This window comes from Corvus hawaiiensis, chromosome 6 (assembly GCF_020740725.1).
Source record: "Corvus hawaiiensis isolate bCorHaw1 chromosome 6, bCorHaw1.pri.cur, whole genome shotgun sequence".
Classification (NCBI taxonomy): Eukaryota; Metazoa; Chordata; class Aves; order Passeriformes; family Corvidae; genus Corvus; species Corvus hawaiiensis.
In genome coordinates, this window is record NC_063218.1 from 24,950,482 (window position 1) to 24,969,702 (window position 19,221).

At 35.2% G+C, this 19,221-nt stretch overlaps 1 protein-coding gene across 6 annotated transcripts in view; it reads right to left on the minus strand.

Annotated features, from left to right (window-relative positions):
• The window catches only part of MIPOL1 (mirror-image polydactyly 1), a 191,970-nt gene that overhangs the window by 152,555 nt on the left and 20,194 nt on the right, over positions 1 to 19,221 (minus strand). For 3 of the 6 annotated variants that reach the window (XM_048306214.1, XM_048306212.1, XM_048306213.1), the window contains exons 2-4: positions 12,040 to 12,160; positions 7,537 to 7,671; positions 6,146 to 6,225 (exon numbers count right to left, since the gene is read on the minus strand). In XM_048306214.1, coding sequence (XP_048162171.1) covers positions 6,146 to 6,225; positions 7,537 to 7,541 — 85 coding nt within the window. In that variant the 5' untranslated portion in view covers positions 7,542 to 7,671; positions 12,040 to 12,160. Of the gene's footprint in view, positions 1 to 6,145; positions 6,226 to 7,536; positions 7,672 to 10,130; positions 10,177 to 10,385; positions 11,954 to 12,039; positions 12,161 to 19,221 lie in introns of those variants that run through there. The other 3 variants (XM_048306215.1, XM_048306216.1, XM_048306217.1) reach the window with 3 other exon arrangements.

Below are 19,221 nucleotides of genomic sequence, written 5' to 3' on the forward strand. Positions count from 1 at the left end.
GGTTGTGAACTGGAGAAGATCAGGGAGGTCCACCGCATAGCTTTGTTGCCAGGCATCTCTCGTCTGGATTGTTGCAGGCATTTATTAGTATTCGTCAGCAGACTCAACAAAGCAAACAAGAAATTCAAGCACGAATAATAAAATGAAATGCTGCTATATAACCCTTTGTCATTCAGCAAATATGGGACTTTTTAGCTACATTGTTCCTAAACCTGGGTTACTACTTTAATTTTTCTCCACAGTGCTGACTGAATGAGTATGCATGTGTGTTAAATGCAGAGCTCCCTTAACAACTGCAGGACTGCCATTTAATCTGTTGGTAGATGGACCATTTCCTGTGGGAACTCTAGCTATGATTTCCAGATCCACCAAATAAATCTCAGATTAAGATTCCAAATGAAACCTGCCTTTGGCAGATAAAAAATGTCAAGATGGATATAAACAGTAAAATTATAAATTATCTAGGTGTTGCACGATGACTTGATGTGCATTTTTTGTTTACACTTTCCCTGATATCACAACTATACAAGGCATTCATCAAATGTCACACTTTCATAATACTGGAGGCATCATTAAAACTGTTTGGCTAAGGACCTTGAAGTGTTTAAGCAGTAGCTCAAAAGTATATTTGTGCAAAGTAGAAGAATAAATTTACATATCAGCAGCAGCTCATAAGGGATGGGTAAATATTCTGTTTATCTCTCATTGTAATTCAGGTTAGTTTAAATACAGGGTTTCAGGATATCATTACAGCCTATATGGAGTCATTACATAATTTCCAAACATAGTGTCTGCTGGAGTTTTACTAAGCATGCTGTGTTTATGTTTTCTAAACCAACTGAAAACAAAGTAAACCCTCCCACCCCATTTGTCTTTTGCTATTGTCATATCAGACAATTGCTTTTCACATATAACCCCTTCCATTATCTAAATCTTAATGATCCAGAACTCCCTTTTATCTAGGCAGGGTCATGTTTCCCAATGCCCATTAATTATAGTGAAAATTCTCTTATCCAAATGTACTCAACCTCCCCTACCACACACAAACAACTAAGGCTTTACTGAATTAACAGTTCTAAACAAAATCCCAAGAAACTACAGCTTTAGAAGTAAAGAAAAATATTGTAATTTTAAGTGTCCAACATAAAAGAAAGATCACTCTGCATAAAGTAGCCATAAGACAATTTGCCCACACACCCTTTACTCCAGTAATGGTCTGCTAATAATTTTTTTATATTTTTGCTCTGAACTTAGGCCTCATTCTAGATGTTCTAAAAATAGAAGTAATGAAGGTTTCTAAAGAAGAAAATAACCAAATTCCTCTTGCACTTGTGCAAGGTCTTCTAAAGCTCCTTCTGAAGCACTACTTAAAAATTACTGTGGTAGTAAGTGCTGTTCTCTCTGAAGTACATTTCAAGACATTCTGAAATCAGCTGCACTCATACTTTACACGATTAAGATTCAAAGAGCAATACTTCAAGGTGTGCATTCTCCCCATCCTTAGTGCTTGCAGCACTCAGTGCAGATAAGGCACTACACGTTTTGAGCGTACCATAAAGGGTTGAACAAAACCATATTCACAATGCTGCAGTGAGTCAGGCAAATACTGGGTATCTAGCTGTGCTTCTGGTGAGGAGTCTTTCTGCATGCAGTCTGGCTAAAAATGTGCTGTATTCTACTACTCAAAATGTACAAGGAAAGAAATGGGATGGAAAAAGGAGAGATGAGAATTTATATGCATGAAGAGGTAATTATATTTACAGGAAAGACCAAGCAGTATTTGGTGATTTTTCAGTTACCATTCTCTCATTCTTATCTTCTAAGTTATGTCACACTATTCCTTCTTATTCCATGGAAGATGTTTTCTTCATCTTCCACTCTTAGTGTGGCTCAACAGTTACTAGCCACTTTTCCTAGGTTTTACTCATGAAAGTTCATCCTCTCAGCCTCTTTTCAGCCTTTTACATCATTCAGAGAAACCTGCAACTACATTTGGCAGTTTGCAAGGGGATCTCTGACAGCACACAGTGAGTTTGATGCTGAAAGCACAGCACACATTGAAGACACTGATCAGTTGAGCCACATGGGTGTAGAGGATGCTGCCTCTCTGCATATCATGTAGCTTTTTCTGCATACAAACCACCCTTGCAATATCCAGGCCTTCTTTCTTTCCCAAGTAAACAGCACTTTGTTGCTAAAAGATGGTAGGAGAGGGAGACCAGGCTCACAGTATCTCCTGTTGAGGCATGTAAAAGAAGAAAAAGACTTCACTATGACAAGTATGCTTAATTCTGCCTCTGCTACAGCCTTGAAAGAGGGGCTTTAGATTTACTTTAGAGTGTTTACAGTTGTAGTGGGTATATTCTGGAGAAACAGGCAGCAGCACCTTTACCATTAGCTGCTTTTTGACCCAACTAGAGCATTAGATGAAAAAACCTTTACAATGCCATATTACTCTCAAGGCTTTCTTTACTCATTCATCTTTGTGTGTGTCAAACTCACACAATAGAAATTCCAGACAAAAAAGCCCTTGTAATTACTATTGCAAAAAAAATTCCACAAAAAATACCTTAAAACCATTACGCAACTAGAAGAGTTTTCTACTTCTAATGAGATAGTCAAAGGTAGCACAAAAAGATGATTCATTTTACATAACCTATGCATATGACTACATTACCTCAATTACCATGAATGTAAAAAAACCCAAAAACCCCCAACTCACCACCAGATAAAACACACCCTTTTTAAATTTCCCTGCACAAGCTGGTTCTGCAGTTCAGTTCCAATCTACATTATCACATCTCTTTAAAGCTAGTCTCCTCTAAACTAGTTTCTAGACACGCAATTTTAAAGTATATTTACAAGCTGCAAGCATTCTTTTGAAGTTACATGGAAAGTGTCTATATGGATCATAACTAAGAGTTGCCATCAAATTCTTAGAAGTGAAATTGGTTCACTGACTTATACTTCAATATATGCTTCAAGTAATGGCTTAGCAATATATATATATATATATTTATTTCTATGCTTGAAAAACATAATAACCACCTTTTAAGAAAGCAAACAACTTTGCCCTTAAAAATAATCAATCTATTAACTTGTCTTAGGAATTTAAAAATAATAATTATACAATGCTTTTTACTCTGGAGTCAGCAAAACTCTATTTTTGTTGTCAAAACAGATCAAACAGTACTTGAAATTCTCAGATTTGTAATTTCTCCCCTGTCCTTAAAGCATGGATGCTCATAAATGTGACATAAGCAAAAAAATTACAACAGTTAAAGACTATATAATACAGAAGTATAGCTGCACCTATTAAAACATGGTACATCATATGAATTGAGTAAGACACAAATTTAAGTCCAGCATTTGCACACTCACCACTTTCCTATCCTGGTAACTCTTCTGAAAAACTGCCATATCAAGCCCTAAATGTATATATAAATAGAGAAACCACCCAATTTCAGGTTCCCTCTTGTGTTTTCATGGTATTAATGTTTTCATAGTTTCCATCATGCATGGAAACCCTGCTGAACTAGCAACTCTACCCCGATGCAATGTGCTTCCCCACACCCACCAACACCGCAATGCGAAGACATGCACCTATTTGCCAATACAAGTTTATTTTTATAATTGAATGCTATTCTAGGCTTTCTACCTTGGATCCTGAATATTTTTCATTTTCAAGTGACATAGTCCTTACTGGTCTGCTGCCAATGTTCCTGGTACATTCTCTCAAGTATCCTTCGACAGATATGAAAAAAGGCAGTAACCTTCTATTAAAAACTAAGTGCTGTGGAGAAAGAGTACATTTAAACTAGACACAAACACAGAATAACAAGCTTTGCACACAGACTGTTCTTTAATTCTTCCTAATAGAACAGAACAGAGACAAAGTCTTCAACACACAGAGAGATACCATACTCCAAACAACTTGGAAAGTTAAAAAGAAAATCTCACCTATCAAACACTTCAGATATACTCCTCTTAAACACTACCTTTCTTTCAAGTATTTTATTTTATAACATCTATTAACAGGTTACACATTATCCCACATAACCGCCATAAACCTACCACTTCACTGTATCTAATGTTTTTTCTATTTTTTAAAATTCTCTTTGCTTGACTGAATTTTCATCTAGTCAGATGAATTTAATCTCATATTTGCTTTACCATCCTTATTTGTTGACAAATAATATAATCTCCAATATTTCAGTATGCTATTAAAAAAATTTGCATAAATCATTATAGGGTTATTCTAAACCCAGTTTTTAAACTTCCAGATTACAAGAAAGAAACATCTAAATACAGTACAGTACCAGCTGCACAAAGGAAAGATATGAAGATGACAGAGCAAGCAGAACACAAAATGGTACACTCTTCAACATACACATTTACACAGAAAATGAAAAGTTGCTGTGATTAAGTAATACAATGGGAAAATGCACCGGAAAATCTACCAAGGACACATATTGAATATTATGTTGCTGAAATTGACCTATTATCTTTATGATAAGTGAATGTAATTTAGCTGTTAATACCCCAAAAAAATTCTAATTCCTCATCCAAACCAGTATGATGACAGATTTACCCATAACCCCTTTTTCGAACTTTCCTAGAAGCAAAAGCACAAAGAATTACATGTCTTTTTAATGATTATGCTAAAGAAAAGTGTATAAATTTTACTTTTGTTTATATAACAACTTCCATTGGATACATGAATACATAAGTGTTAGCTTGGAAGAAACAGCTGTCTTAACAGCACAAAATATTGACCTAATGCATCAGAAAAATAATACATATGAAACTCAGTAACTACTCAGTTTTAAAAATACCTCTGAGCAGCAGCAGAACATAACTTCTTGCAATTAGACAGAAAATATTTCACAGAGAATCAGTTTCATTTGCCTACTTTGGAAAACTTAACCTTTTGAACCATTCTTAGGGTATGCTGACCCCTAAAGGTCTAAAAATACTAAACCTGATTAAGCCATTACAGGTTTAAACTGCCAGAATACAATTCTCCACTAACTTACACCACCCTGTTTTTGTTTACAGAGTATATGACTCAAAAACTTTTGAACTTCACTCAGAAACAGCTCAAAATTCCATAAATTAAAAGAGGTCTGCAAGTATTTTATTTTACAGAACAGTATAGGTAGAAATACCTTTACATATGAAAGAAAAGCATAATCTACAAAACGAAGCATTTCTTCTTTCTTCTAAACAGACTCTGCACAAGAAACTTGACATTTTTTATCTTTTGAGAGAGAATACATTGTATAAAACTCAAAAATAGGAAATATACAAGAAGCTATGAGGCTCTGATATAGAGGGAAATTTTTATGTTGACAAACCTATTCCATTTTGAATTTTTTAATCTACACATAGTGACTAACTAGCAAAAATTCACCCTAAACTGAAGGTCTCTTTTTTGTCTTTCCCTTTCTTCCTTCTACATATTACAATTTAGTCACAAGCCACTTTCTGACAATTCTCTTCTACAAAGTCAGTCAGTCATGTAATGTACTCTCAAATTCAGTGGATTTTTTTCCCCCTTAAGTTTCTGTCATGAAACATAGAAGAATGTATCTGAGAGCAATTGTGTCTGATCAACCAAATACAAATACAAAAAGATACTTGCATCCTGATGAAGATGAAAACTCCATCAACTGGGGAAGCTCTAAGTTGACCAAGGCCACCTTTCCCTCCAAGCCTTACCTTACTGTCTAAATTCAATTGAGCTACTAATGAGAAACTCATTAATATTAGTAGATGGCTTAATCATACCCTAGCCAGTGAACAGCCAAGAAAATTACTTGAAGACAGACTTTCAGATTTGTTGTTAACAATTAAAAAAAAAAGGTTGGAAAATAAAGTGCAATGTACAAACTAAGAATTTAAACAAGACTTCTGAAAGTTATACAAAAACCTTTTCAATAATCCAGAAAATAAAGGTGAAGCTTTATATTTATGTAGCTGCTCTCCTGTTACTCCAATTACTTTTAAGGCGCAGATGTGGTTGTGGTTTTTTTTCTTTTCTTCCAAAGTCAGTCATATATCAGCAAGAACAAACACACTCCAGTCACTGCCTAGCACTGGTGCAACACCTGAGGTTCCTTATTAATATCTTTAAAGTCCCTACCTTTCGACCAGTTCTCCATTTGTTCTTCTGAACTTGTTTGGTCTGGCACTAAGTCCAGTTTTTGCTTGAAGATTTCAGAGCTAAAATAAAACAAACTCTAGATAAATAAACTTGAAACAATATAATACACGTATACTTTGCCTTCATTTGACAGAAAATTTACAAGACAAATAATTTTAAGTATTTATAACATGGCAATGAAGTCTGCATATTTTAACAGTCAGTGAAAAATTGTATTTCTCAGTAAAATATTTTTTCTTCTCTCATCTAATTTTTATAATTGTTTGGTTCAGATTTCTGTTGCATGTAATGCCTTTGTTGAAATATTTATTAGTTTGTTTTTTTCTTCTAGAGTCTGGTCTTGGAAGTACACGTTACTGTGCACAGCCAAAATCACACCAAGCAGTCCTGCTACAGGCAACAACACTGCTCACTATGGCAGTTATTACAGATGGTGGCATGTGCTTCACTTTACAGCATTCTTTCTCTTGCTTTAATTTCCTAGATAACATACAGGTAAAGTGGCCAATGGCCACTCCAACTCTGAATTTGCAGGTCTTTCTAAACAGCTAAATAATGCATCCTAATATTTGCGTATATATTGCTTCAGATCAACTATGTTAATGACATAGTTGCAATATTTCCTACAATCAAAGATCTTCAAGAAATAACCCTCAATAAGACCTACAGTAAAATGTTATGCCTACCAGGAATCATTTGGGGTGTTAAAATATATGCTCTCTTATGTGTTAAAACTTCAATTATACTCTGTATCCTTTAAAACTTCAATTATACTCTGTATCGCAAGGACATCTAAATAAGTTTGTAATCTTGGTAACATAGTAAGCTTACCACAAATTTTATTACTTACTCAAGCACCTTTTTAAAAAGCATTGTACATAGGACAATTTTTATCTTTAACTACGCATTTGTGCTTATTCTGTATGTTGTCCCTGAAATATATATTTATATATATATATATATTTTTTTTTATTTATTAAAAAGATACAACATGTGCCTTGAAGATACAGTGGCTGGATTATGAAAACACCCAGAGCGTTGTCATTGTGCTAAAAAATATAAGATTAAAAAAAATTAAGTACATATTTTACAATTCAAGCAAATTACACCAAGACACATATCCTAAATAATAAAGCAGCAGAAGAAATTATTTCCCCATACAACACCAAAAAAGCAGATGATTTCATTTTTATCTTTTAAATTATTTTAAAAATTAATTGTATAAACACTTAATATTCAACACTAACATGTACATCAAACATTCAAGAAATACATATTTAGCTTATATTTGTTGTTGACTATAAATCTGCATGAAAAAAAATGCATAGGATTTGATGTGCTTAGGTCTTAACAAAAAATAACAAGTTCACCTCATATCGCAGAACACTGAGTCCCTTACAAGAATCCCTCAAATGAAGCTGTATGCTTCTTCTTCAATTCTGTGTAACTGTGTTGATTTGAAGTTGGCAATCTTTTCCTAAGTTCCTCATTTACTTTTGGATTAGCTGAAAATATAGAGGGTTATTAATATCAAGAAATAGGTTTCTGTCAATGAAGCCATTTCCCTACATATTGCACAAAAAGGTTCATAATAATTGCAGTATTTTAATAAGATATTCATATAGCAAGACATGAAGAAAATATGGTATTTAATAACCTCTGGAGTATTTTAAAACATGTCTTAGGGCCCTAATGTGTCTAGTAATATACTATTTAAAAGCATAATTTTATCCCTCCACAATATACAGTCATTCTTCCTCGCCATTTACCCAGCTAATGAATGCCAGCAATTAGTAAAATGTAATCCCATTGCACAATCATTTTAATGCTTTTAGCACTCAGAAAAGTAAACACCAAATTAATACTGCTCAAGCCATATCAGATCCTAGTTGGAAGCAAGCAATTATAGTTCAGCTCCTCAGGTGTAATTAAATGATTGGAATGATTTAGTTCCATAAATGCAAGTTAATTCATAAGCAAGCAACAAATATACTGGGAGTAATTACAAGAAACATTGACAGTCTAAGCAGGGCATGTGCCTTCCTGCACCTGATATAGGAAAATGCTGCCCTCTCCCGGAAATAATAGACTATGGCACAGGAAAAATCTATGGCCGAAGTCAAGAGGATAATTTTACAGGCTTTGTCTTCATAGTTGAAATAGGTTCTGCTAATTAATAGGAATTTTCTGGTTTAAACATAGGGAAAATTTAAAAAAAAAGTTGATATCAGATTAATATCACCTATCAATCAAAGTAAAATGGAAAGACTTTTGGGGCTCCCTAGGGTGTGCCAATTAATTTCCCCACAATTCGAAAAAAAGTTAGGATACAGAACAACAAAATATTCCAGACACTAAGTATTTCAGCTGGTTGCTCTGAACACAGATGCTGCAATAGGTAGCTGACTTGTGCACAAAACTTACTTGTCGTTCAAGATGTACCTTTACAGAAGGTACCTTTGATTTAGAATCAAAACTTACTGAGCCATCATTATTCAGTGAGTGTTAAACGTCGCCATATCAACGATCAGAAGTGGCCATTAAGGTTTTCACACAAGGAATCATCAGAAAAATTGAACACAATTATTCTAAATCCTTATTTTCATTTGAAGACAATCTGTTAATAATCAGTGTAAAAATGAGAGGAAATTAAAGCTGGAGATTAAAATAAAGTGTACTGGCAGACTGAGACAAAACCGAAAATACAAAATGAAACCATAACCCAAACACTAGAGATAATTTAAAATCCAATTTCCTTATTCACTACCTATTTATTCAACCTGTACTAGTGTAAAACTACTTGGACATCATGAAAGAAAGTGAAAATAAAAAAGAAATTGTCCCTATAGGTTGAATATAAAATGAAACAGTCACATAAAATTCATAGTTAAGTACAATAATGAAAGAACTCTCAGAACCAACTGGTTTGCCATCCACAGAAATAAAAATGCTTCCCAATGCTGCATATAGCAGCATGGGAGAAAAATCACACACTGTGTTCAGTATATATCTGTTTTCCACACAGAGAAACTGTAGGAAAGCTTGAATTCAAAAGCACCTGATCAATGTAAAAGCCTTAAAATTGTTCTTTACCAATAGCACTTTGGCATAAAAATATTTATTTCTTCCAGATCTTGGTGTATTTCAAAACAAACCCAAGCTGTACACAAACACCTTTGCTCTGTTACTTTACTTACTGTGGAAAAGAAAAAAATTATTTTAAGAAGTTGTATTATTAAAAGTTTAAAATGTACTGCACATTTGCTTTGCCCTTTGATGTCACAGTCCTATTTTTCTATTCAAATCTTGTACACTGTAAGTTAATTGCTTTTGGAAACTACTTATTATTCATGTAAAAATTAATGTGCCAATGTGTTTAAATCCTTTTAAATGACCATTCATGCATCTTTCTTCTTTAAGTACCAATGAAATCTGTCAAAGATATCAATGCAAGATGGTCTTAGACGAAGTTCTAATATAGATTTTTTCTGCTAACATAAGATTTTCATTTTCGTCAACTTTACTTAAATTCCATTAATTTTTTAAGCTGCTTTTAATAAATTCACAAGTAAAAAATTTTAGGCTCCATAGTCTGTCATTTGTGTTCCAGCTGACTTTATGAATATTAATAACAGTGTTATCCTGATTAAATAGGCTTCATATAAAATCCCTGTGAATCCTATAGCTCAGACATCTCATTTTTCCAACTCTTTATGAATTTGGATTCAGACATTAAACTGGAAAAAACCTTAAAAAACAGATTCAGTGGTACATTGGTGTACCCTTAAGCAAAAAAATAGATGTTCTAATGATTCAAATAATTAAAATTGATAGGACCACATATTGAGATTTCAGGCTTTCTGTACACATGCAACATATTTAAACTCTAATGAAAACATCAACACTTCACAGACAAGGGATTAAGAATCTATTATAAAATAATAATACCTGTCCTAATGCTTACCTTAAACAAACAGATGATATAATCTTAAATCTTCATGTATTAAGTGCTGATTTGGAGAAGTATTTTCCAAAGAGAAAGAAATTAGTGTATGCTTAATTGCATAAGCATACACATGAAATACATGAACATTCTAATTTACCATAGGAGCCCAGTGAAAAACAGCATTAACTATTAAATGGCTCATGCTTCTCATACTTCAGGAAAAGCAACCTTTTTCTTAAGAATGTCAAATTGAAGCACACAGGAAATACTAACATTATCCTATGAGACTCATGCAGTCCTAGTTTCAAACTGTTAACTTCTTTCCATGCTTATATGTTTGAATTATTTACATCTGTAACAGACAAAAATGGAAAATTAAGCTCACTGCACTGCCCTCACTTTTTATACAGTGCTAACTGGAATGACTTTCCTCATCCATTCAAGGAAACATTCTGCAAAAACACCATTAAAATACTTTACCTTTCAGTACCTTGGAATATGAATGGATTTTAAGAGAAAAAAAAGATCTAAACAAAATAATGGCTTATTCAAAAGGATGGCATACCAATCCTGGTTCTAATTATTCATCAACACAAACACTTCACAGGAATTAAATAAAAACAAGAGGTATATAAAAGTAACATACATCTGCAAGATAGAAAGCATACAGTGCTTTACATGTGCAGTTCCAAATGGCTTTTATTACAGCTGTAGCAGTATTCCCTCTCTCTGAGACAAAAAACCCAACCTCTTGAGTGTCTACAGAATAACTACTATACAAAGGAGCACCCCACTATAACCCCAACCCCACAAGAGCACCACAGTAATGCTAACATCAATGCTTTCTCTCCCTGGGCAGGACTGAGAAGTCTGTCTTCTAAGTTGGAGTTCAGTTACTGACTCCCCTCCTCAGGAACAGAAAGACTGTTGGGACCACTCCATATGGTGACCCAGTGACTGCAAACCCCCATTCCTTGGTCTTGCCTTGACAGGTTTTGAAGTCAACCACTGAATCATGGCCTTAGCTGCTGTGACAGGATGCAAATGTTTGCTGCTCTCGATGGAATTCACCCATTCTTCACAAAAAGTCCTTCAGTCCTGGAAGAGTTTTTCCACACAGAAGGCACCTGCCCCACCTCTGGTGGAACAAGACACCAATTCCCATTACCCCTGGGAACAGCACTGAACCAGTTTTTGTCCCCCTTAAAGATGCAGTTAACCATTGCCATTGACAGTGCAGGGATGAAGTACCATATAGTTTATGAAGAGGGAAACAGAGAATGAATTTTAGCATTATTTCCATAAGATTAATTAGATTGGCAGGATCTTCTAAAATATCCTGAAACGTTTTGCCTTGGGGCATGCTAAACTAAAAACCTTAACTTAGGAGGGTACGCTACATAAAAACCAGTTACTGTCTCAAAGCCTTTCCCCAGGGAACAAACAGTTTTCTTAGCCCAGGTGGATGTCAAGTTTTGATTCAATGATACACTCCTCCAAAAAGAGTCACATTTCCTCCTTACCTTAAGAAAGTTTATGGCATATCAGAAATCTAAGGAAATTTAAAGTCAGTTAAAACTAGCTTTGGACAGTTACAGAACACTAGTCAAAGGGTAACAGAAACAGCCAATTCAAGTACTTCTTACAAGTGGAATAATACTCATCTGTTAGATACTTAAAAGCTGTGAAGTGAAACATACATTGATTACAGAGGTACTTATTTTATTGTATCGTATTCTATTACTTTTATATGTTTTTAAATACAAGTAGTTCATGCAAAATATTCTATTTCTTTCAAAAAGAATATAAAACATAGACAAGTGGATTAATAAGTGGATGAATGCAGCGTGAGTAGTACTTCAAATTTATAACTCTCACATTGCTAAAAAGACTTAAAGATTTTGGTTAATAAAAGTAACTTCATTACCTGGAAGCTTGATAAAAACATTTACCCAGAGAGCAAAGTGAAGCAATAATCCCTGGCTTTTCTTTCCTGCTGATTCTTGACCCAAAAGGAGATAAGACATATGCAGTTGGTTTCTACTAACCTGCATAAATCAGAAAAGACATGAAGAAATGGGGCTCAGATATTTTTCCCTTGTTGCTGCAGCAGTTTCTTCATATTCTCACTACAAAATTTGCATCTGGTGCTTTTAATGATGGCATACCGTAAGCCAAAGAGCACTTATTCTCTTTGTCATGCTTTTGACAAACACACGAGAGGAGGCATAAAATGCATAAAACCAACTGGTTTACAATAGGTTTCACCTATTCCTAAATTAAACTTAATTGGATAAGGGACATGTACTTTCATCTTTATTTTTTCTCCCTAACTTGAACTCAGTGTCTTCAAGGCTCAATTCTCTCTCTGTGCATCAGGAAATGTTTATATGGATATCAGCTCACCAACAGCCCCCCTATCTCTCCTGCCCTCTGATAGATTCTCTTTCACATTAACAATCTCTATTTGTATTTTAGTTACTGAACAATCTTCAGCCTGCTCTGTTGTCTTCTTTCCCTGTTTTTAGCTGTCCTTTGTCCAATTCTTTTCTTTTTCCTTAGTTTTGTCTTCTCTTTGACAATACATGCCATTTCCTTTGCCCCCTGCCCACCATCTCTTTGAAACTTAAAGAAAACTGCAGAAAATCTTGTCAAAGACTGACTCTCCTTTTTTTGCAGCTTTTCTCATCTTGCTGTGCTTTCTGTGAAGCAGCTTTCTTCTGTGACACTCTAACTAACATTATTTTCATTCTAATAATGAAACTAAGACACGCTTTGATCAGGTGTGAACAGGCAAATCATTTAGCCATCCTTCAGTTTTTTTGTAAACTCTTCACCGGCCTTAAAATTCAATATTATATATCACATTATATATTGTTATAGACAGCCAGATCTCCATTTCTAAACATTTTACAAGCAAACTGTGATTTCCATAGCCTTTACAGATAGGAACAAATATGTGCATTTTAAACAAGCTGTTGTCTTATCTGGAGCCAAAAGAATATTTAATAGAATATTTTAGTAGAATCAGCACTACATAGGGCTAAGGGCTACCTGTGTATTACATTCTGTTGACAGGATCATAGTCAGTAGACAAAGGGAAGTCATGAAACCCCTCTATTTGGCATATCTGAAGTGCCGCATCCGGTCTGACCTGCTCCTGGATATCCTGAACTAAGTCCAGCAGGTGATTGAAGATGATGAGGGGTCTGCAGGACATGAGTTATGAGGAATTTGCAAGAGTTTGGTTAGTTGGTTTTAAGGAGAGAAGGCTACACAGGGATTTTATTGCATTTTAGCTGCCTTGGGAGCAAATATAGAGAAGACAGAGACAGATCCTTCTGACACAGACAAGTTGTAACACAGAAAACTCAGTGTTATGGGTAAGAGAAAATTTTTCACAGTAAGGAAGGTCACTGGAACAAGTTGCTTAGAAAGGTTACAGAATCTCTGTGGCTGGACATGGGCAAAACTCACCTGGATATATCAACCCAATCTAATTTTGGAGATTGCCCCATTCTGAACTGGATGACATGCACTTCCTGCCTACCTATTTTGTTATTCTAAGGACTGCAACAAAACAAACCCACCAGAACTAGAATTCCTGTAACAGAAAAATTACTAGGTTGCTTTTTGCTTTACAGGGTAGGTCAGTAGAGCCCCTGACCAACCAACAACCAAATAGCAGTGAGGCACAACCAAAGACCACCCATGCGGCAGACAGGCTAAATGACAACAAGGAGTAAACAGTGCAACAGCAGCATCCACACAGCATTTTGAGCCCTACTGGTCCTGAGCACCTGATTTTTTTCAGTTTACTACATGACTGGATGATTTGGCACTGGGCCAAATGTCAAATATTGGTTTGCACACCACCCTTCAATAAACCAAAAATGGACCACTCATACAGTTATTTTACCCATCTTTCTGAAAGTTTTGGCCTCAAGCCCCACAAAATCCATCCCTCCCCCAAACCTGAAAAAAAGTCACTGTGACTACAGAGCTCCAAAGCTAACTGTGGAAATGATTCAAGAAACATGAATCTACAGTGTTTATGTTTGCAAAATTCATTGTATAGTATATTCAATATATTAAAATTCCCAAATCCCCAAATCATCATTTCTTTTATCACAGAACTAAGTTGCTAGCCCAGATTTTACCATAAAAGCAAAAATAAAATCACAAAACATTATATGCACATAAGAATGTGAAGTAGTAACTTAGAGCCAAATTCAAAAACCACTAGTACAAGTAATAGCATTAAGCAGAAATTATGTCTCCTGCCAAAAACATTTCAATTGTTTGGCTCCCTTTACAGAAAGAAGTAAGACTGAACAGGGACTCAGTGAAGAAAAGGAGGCAAAAAAACACACTGAGGCAGAGAAACTTGATTCATCCAGCCAACTCACATTTCTCAAGGTGCCTTCAAATAGCGCCATTTTCCCTGACAGCAAATGCAGTAAAAATAAAAAGCATAAAGGCTACAAACAGTGTGGATATTGGAGCCTGACCAAAAACTATCATGAGCACTGAACATGCAGAAGCCTGTCAGAAATGTGCCAACCTTTCAAGATCCAGTCCTGTACATGGGGACTGAGAGGGGCCTGTCGGTTTCCTGCAGAGAAACACAACCTCACCAGTTATGTATCTGTCAGGCTGTTTTAGACAGCATGAACACAAATGTGCCTCCGCCGCTGTCATAAAGCAACATATCCAGTGCACTGGTCCTACCCAAATTATGGAACTACTCCAATTCTACAGTGCATGCTTCAGCTGCTGAAAGGAATCACTTCACCTGAAATTTCACAAGCTAAAAAGCTCAGAGAAGTAACACTGACTCCACATTAGCCATATTTGTTCTTTATAAGCAAGTTAACGGAGCTATCATTTTCTTAGATGACTACCCGAAAAGAAAGCTATCCTTCAACTACAAGCGTAATTGCTCCCTAAACCATGCTTGCACAGCAGTAAAAGCATAGGAACATAGAGTGTTGCTCAGGTGTGAACAGACATACATTTTGACTCAATAAACATACAGTCTCGCCTGAACTTCTGATTTTTTTTTATATTTAGCAACTAGATGCAGTAAACAGTGCCTTTGTTGACTATGAGTTGGAACTTCACCCTGATAAGCAAGAAGTGGAAGTTACAGAGAAATGGCATACTTCAGGATGTGTCCAAAGAACAGCAATGAAGCTGGTGAAGGCTCTAGAGCACAAGTCTTATGAGGAGCTGCTGAGGGAGCTGTGATGCTTAGCCAGGAGAAAAGGAGGCTGAGAGAAGACCTAACTGCTCTCTCCAACTACCTGAAAGGAGGTTGCAGTGAGGCAGGGGTCAGTCTCTTCTTCCAAGTAACAAGCAATAGATCAAGAGCAAATGGCCTCAGGTCACACCAGAGAAGGTGTAGATTGGATATTAGAGAAAATTTCCTCAAAGAAAGGTTTGGCAAGCTTTGGAAGAGGCTGCTCAGGGAAGTGGTGGAGTCACCATCCCTGGATGTATTTAAAAGATGTGTAGATGTGGTACTAGGGAATCTGGTCTAACGGTGGTCTTGGCAGTGCTGCATTAATGGTTGGACTTGATGATCTTAAATGTCTTTTCCAGCCTAAATTATCCTACAATTTTATGTTTTCTACACTCCAACAACAACATTTCTGAGCGTTTTCGGCACTTATGCATTGACTGTGTGTTTTACGATATGCTTAACATGCATGATATACAGCATGCCTTATATGCAGTTGCTTATTTAGGGATGATTAGTAGGCTAGTGATTTTAGGAAATTAATCCAGATGCTTCCTGGAAATTTATTGCAATACCAAAGAAATCTGAAAACCAGTACAATTCAAAATAAAAATGTACACATTCAGAAATTCTCTTGGACTCCCAGAGAAGAATCTGGTATTCTGAGGTGGGCCAAAACTCAATGAGAACCAGAGACACATCAGTGAAATTAAGCCTGTTGAGAATGTCCAGAATTTAAATGTAAGCTAAAGACTGAAGAGGCTAAACCTGGCAAACATTCAGCACCATAGCAATTGCTGCACTGTTTCCTGATGTTGCACCAACAGGGGAAGGTACAAGATTAAAGGGGAGTCACCACAGACTGAATCAGTGACAGGCAGTTGAAAACCACAAACAAGCAAACAACAACAAAACAAAAAAAAAAAAGGAAAAAAAAGAGGCATTAGCTGAAGTTTAGAAAGTTCAGATCATAAGTCACATAACAGATATTTCTGACAGTGGATCAATTTCCCTGCCAAACCTTAAGAAAGCAATGCAAAACATAATCACATATGAGGTTACCAATCAAACTGCTGCATTTTTTTTTTTTAATGTCAGGGAAAACAACGTATTTATCCTTTAACTCTCATTTGGAAAAAATTCAAAACCTTCTCTCAGCTGAAACTTACAAAAAATAAGTCAACTTCACCCAGTAGGCAGGAAATTCCTTCTGTGGAAAAAAAAAAAAAAGACTGTCTAAAATGTTAAAAGTTATGAACAATGGAAACTTAGTTAGAAAAGGTCTTCCAAAGCAAGGTGCAGGACAATTTTAAACACAAGCAGAAATGTCAGAACACACATAATGAAAACTGTGTCATTTCTGCTCCTTTTCAGCCAATGAAATAGTCCATCTTTTTTATTTAATTAGTATTTGAATACATAGATCATTCTCATTCTTTGATCTTTTGATTATTTATAATGATATGCAACACACAGAATGAAAAAGGTGGACAAATATGTTTTTTAAATAACCCAAATTTGTTTATTGGGTTTTGAAGAAAGTTCATTTTAAACCCTTAATAAGCACATTATTCAGCCAAAACCATGAAAATAATTTACAGTGGAGAAGCCTTAAAGAATTCCTCTGAGAATATAAATGACAAAGATTTTCATATAAGTTGAGGGTTATACAACTGACAGAAAAACTTCTTATTAGGGGTTCTGTCTCTTAACATCAGATTCTTTCCACACAGAAAAATGGGAAAAAAAATCCTAGAAAAATTCAAGACCTAGGATTATCTAGCCATTTTCAGCAACATTTTTTTTTTTGTAAAAGGAAATGGATGTTTTATTCTTTCTTGCAAGTTCATCCTAAATTCCAACATCTTGCATTAATTATTCCTTGATTCATCAAAATACATTGCCAAAACACTAGAGCTGAGACAGCAGCTCGGAAACTGAGGCTTATTTTGATGACTGCTTTCTCTTGCACACGATTGTGCAATATTTTGAGGCTTGTTTGTCAGATGCTGTGGTTATTACGTATTTCACTGCTTGGCATCACTAAAAAATAAAAATTAAAAAAAAATCAAGACTTTATAGCTATAGAAGCGTAGGTAATACAAGATTAAAAAAATGGAAAATCTGGCCAACAGTTCAAATACTCAGAATAATTCTGAAGATATTCTTGGACATTGTGAAGTTGCAAGACTTGCAGGCTCCACAGTTCTATCTCCCCTTTCATGCTGAAGGAGCACCTGACAAAGTTAGGTATGTGCACTAGTATGGCATCTGTGCCTAATCATAACACTAAGAAAACTACTAAATAACTTCCTATTTCACAGTCCAACTGGAAGGAAAGAAGAAAGTCTTCTGAATTATTTCCTAAAATTCATTATAAATGAAAACAACTTTTTTTAGTGTTGTGCTTTCATAACTCCTTAACTCCTTTCTGTCAAAGGCAAATCTTAACATGTTCAGACTTTAATGTAAAAAAAAAAAGGCATAATTTTTCTGGTGCAAGTTATGACCCTTTGAAACTGCTTTCAAAGTGGTCTTGAACATTTGTCTTTTAATTTCTTCAAGACTTCAAAGCCACGATTATCTATTAAATTATGTCTGTTCATATTTCTGCTTATCCAAAGGAATAACTGTACTCAGTTCTTCAGCTGGACTCTGCATCTGCTGAGCAGTCTTGTTTGGGAAAGGAGGTGTTGTGGAAAGGTTGCTGTTTTTGCCATAACTTGTTGTCTGCCTGAAAAGAGTTAAGTGAACTCAATTTAATTTACTCACCACACTGAACTTTACTGAGGCGTAAAATTTTTTTTTTTTTTAAATCAAGGATACTCACCATATATAAACTAAACCTCAGGAAAAGGCACTTCAGTACTTACAAGGTTTTCTGCAGTGCTTTCAGGACAGATTGAAAAAACACACCTACACTCAGGCATCCATTAATAGACACCTCCCTAAAAACCTGTTTCTCAAGACATTTGAGAAGTCCAGAGACCCCATAACTAGCAAACTCATGCTCTGATCACATTTTTCTTTAATCAGATGAGATAAAGGTCTTTTTCAAAACATTTTGGATAACATCTGATAATTTTTATGAACTTCTTTATAACTGGGGTTTAACATTAATCTGAATGAATTTCTATAGCAACTGGAACAAAATTTTTCTTTTATTTACATTATAATTGCTGTATTACTAAATGGTGACACTTTCAAACATAATTATATTATACAGGATTACAGTTTAAAAAAATCCAGATCCATCACTGGTTTTTATTACATGTGGGATTTTTAAGAGCTGAAGATGCACAGATAATTCTTAATTTTCCCAATCTCTCTAATGACATGAATGGCTGTATTATTGGAAAGAAAGTGTCATTTGTAACACTAAATGGGTTCTCAATAAAGTACTTGGTTTGATTTTTTTTTCAGTTGTTGTTAACTTTTAAGGTAAATTTGGATACAGCTGGAGGGGAACCTCACTATGAAAGCAGCCTATGCTATTTATAGTAAGTTTTCTCTCTAGTGCAAGACAGTGAATGTTTGCCAAAAGAATTGTACATCCAGGAGGGTTTTTGAAATATGAAAGATACTTTTAAACTATGAAGAGAATTATAATTTTTGCCTAATATTTAGTAACCTTCAGATACTGTAATTCCACTTCAGATCCTGGAAAAACATTCCGGAGACAAATATTAGTCTACCACTGGATAGTGAAGAGGAGGAACAAAATTACATTTCAAGGGGAAACTGTTTTAATTAGAGTTACCTTGTAAACCTGCACAGCAGTCACCTTCAGCACACTGTGCGAAGTGTTACACACCACAACTCTGTTTATTCTTGCTACCATCAAACTCTGAGTCCATAAAGCAAGAA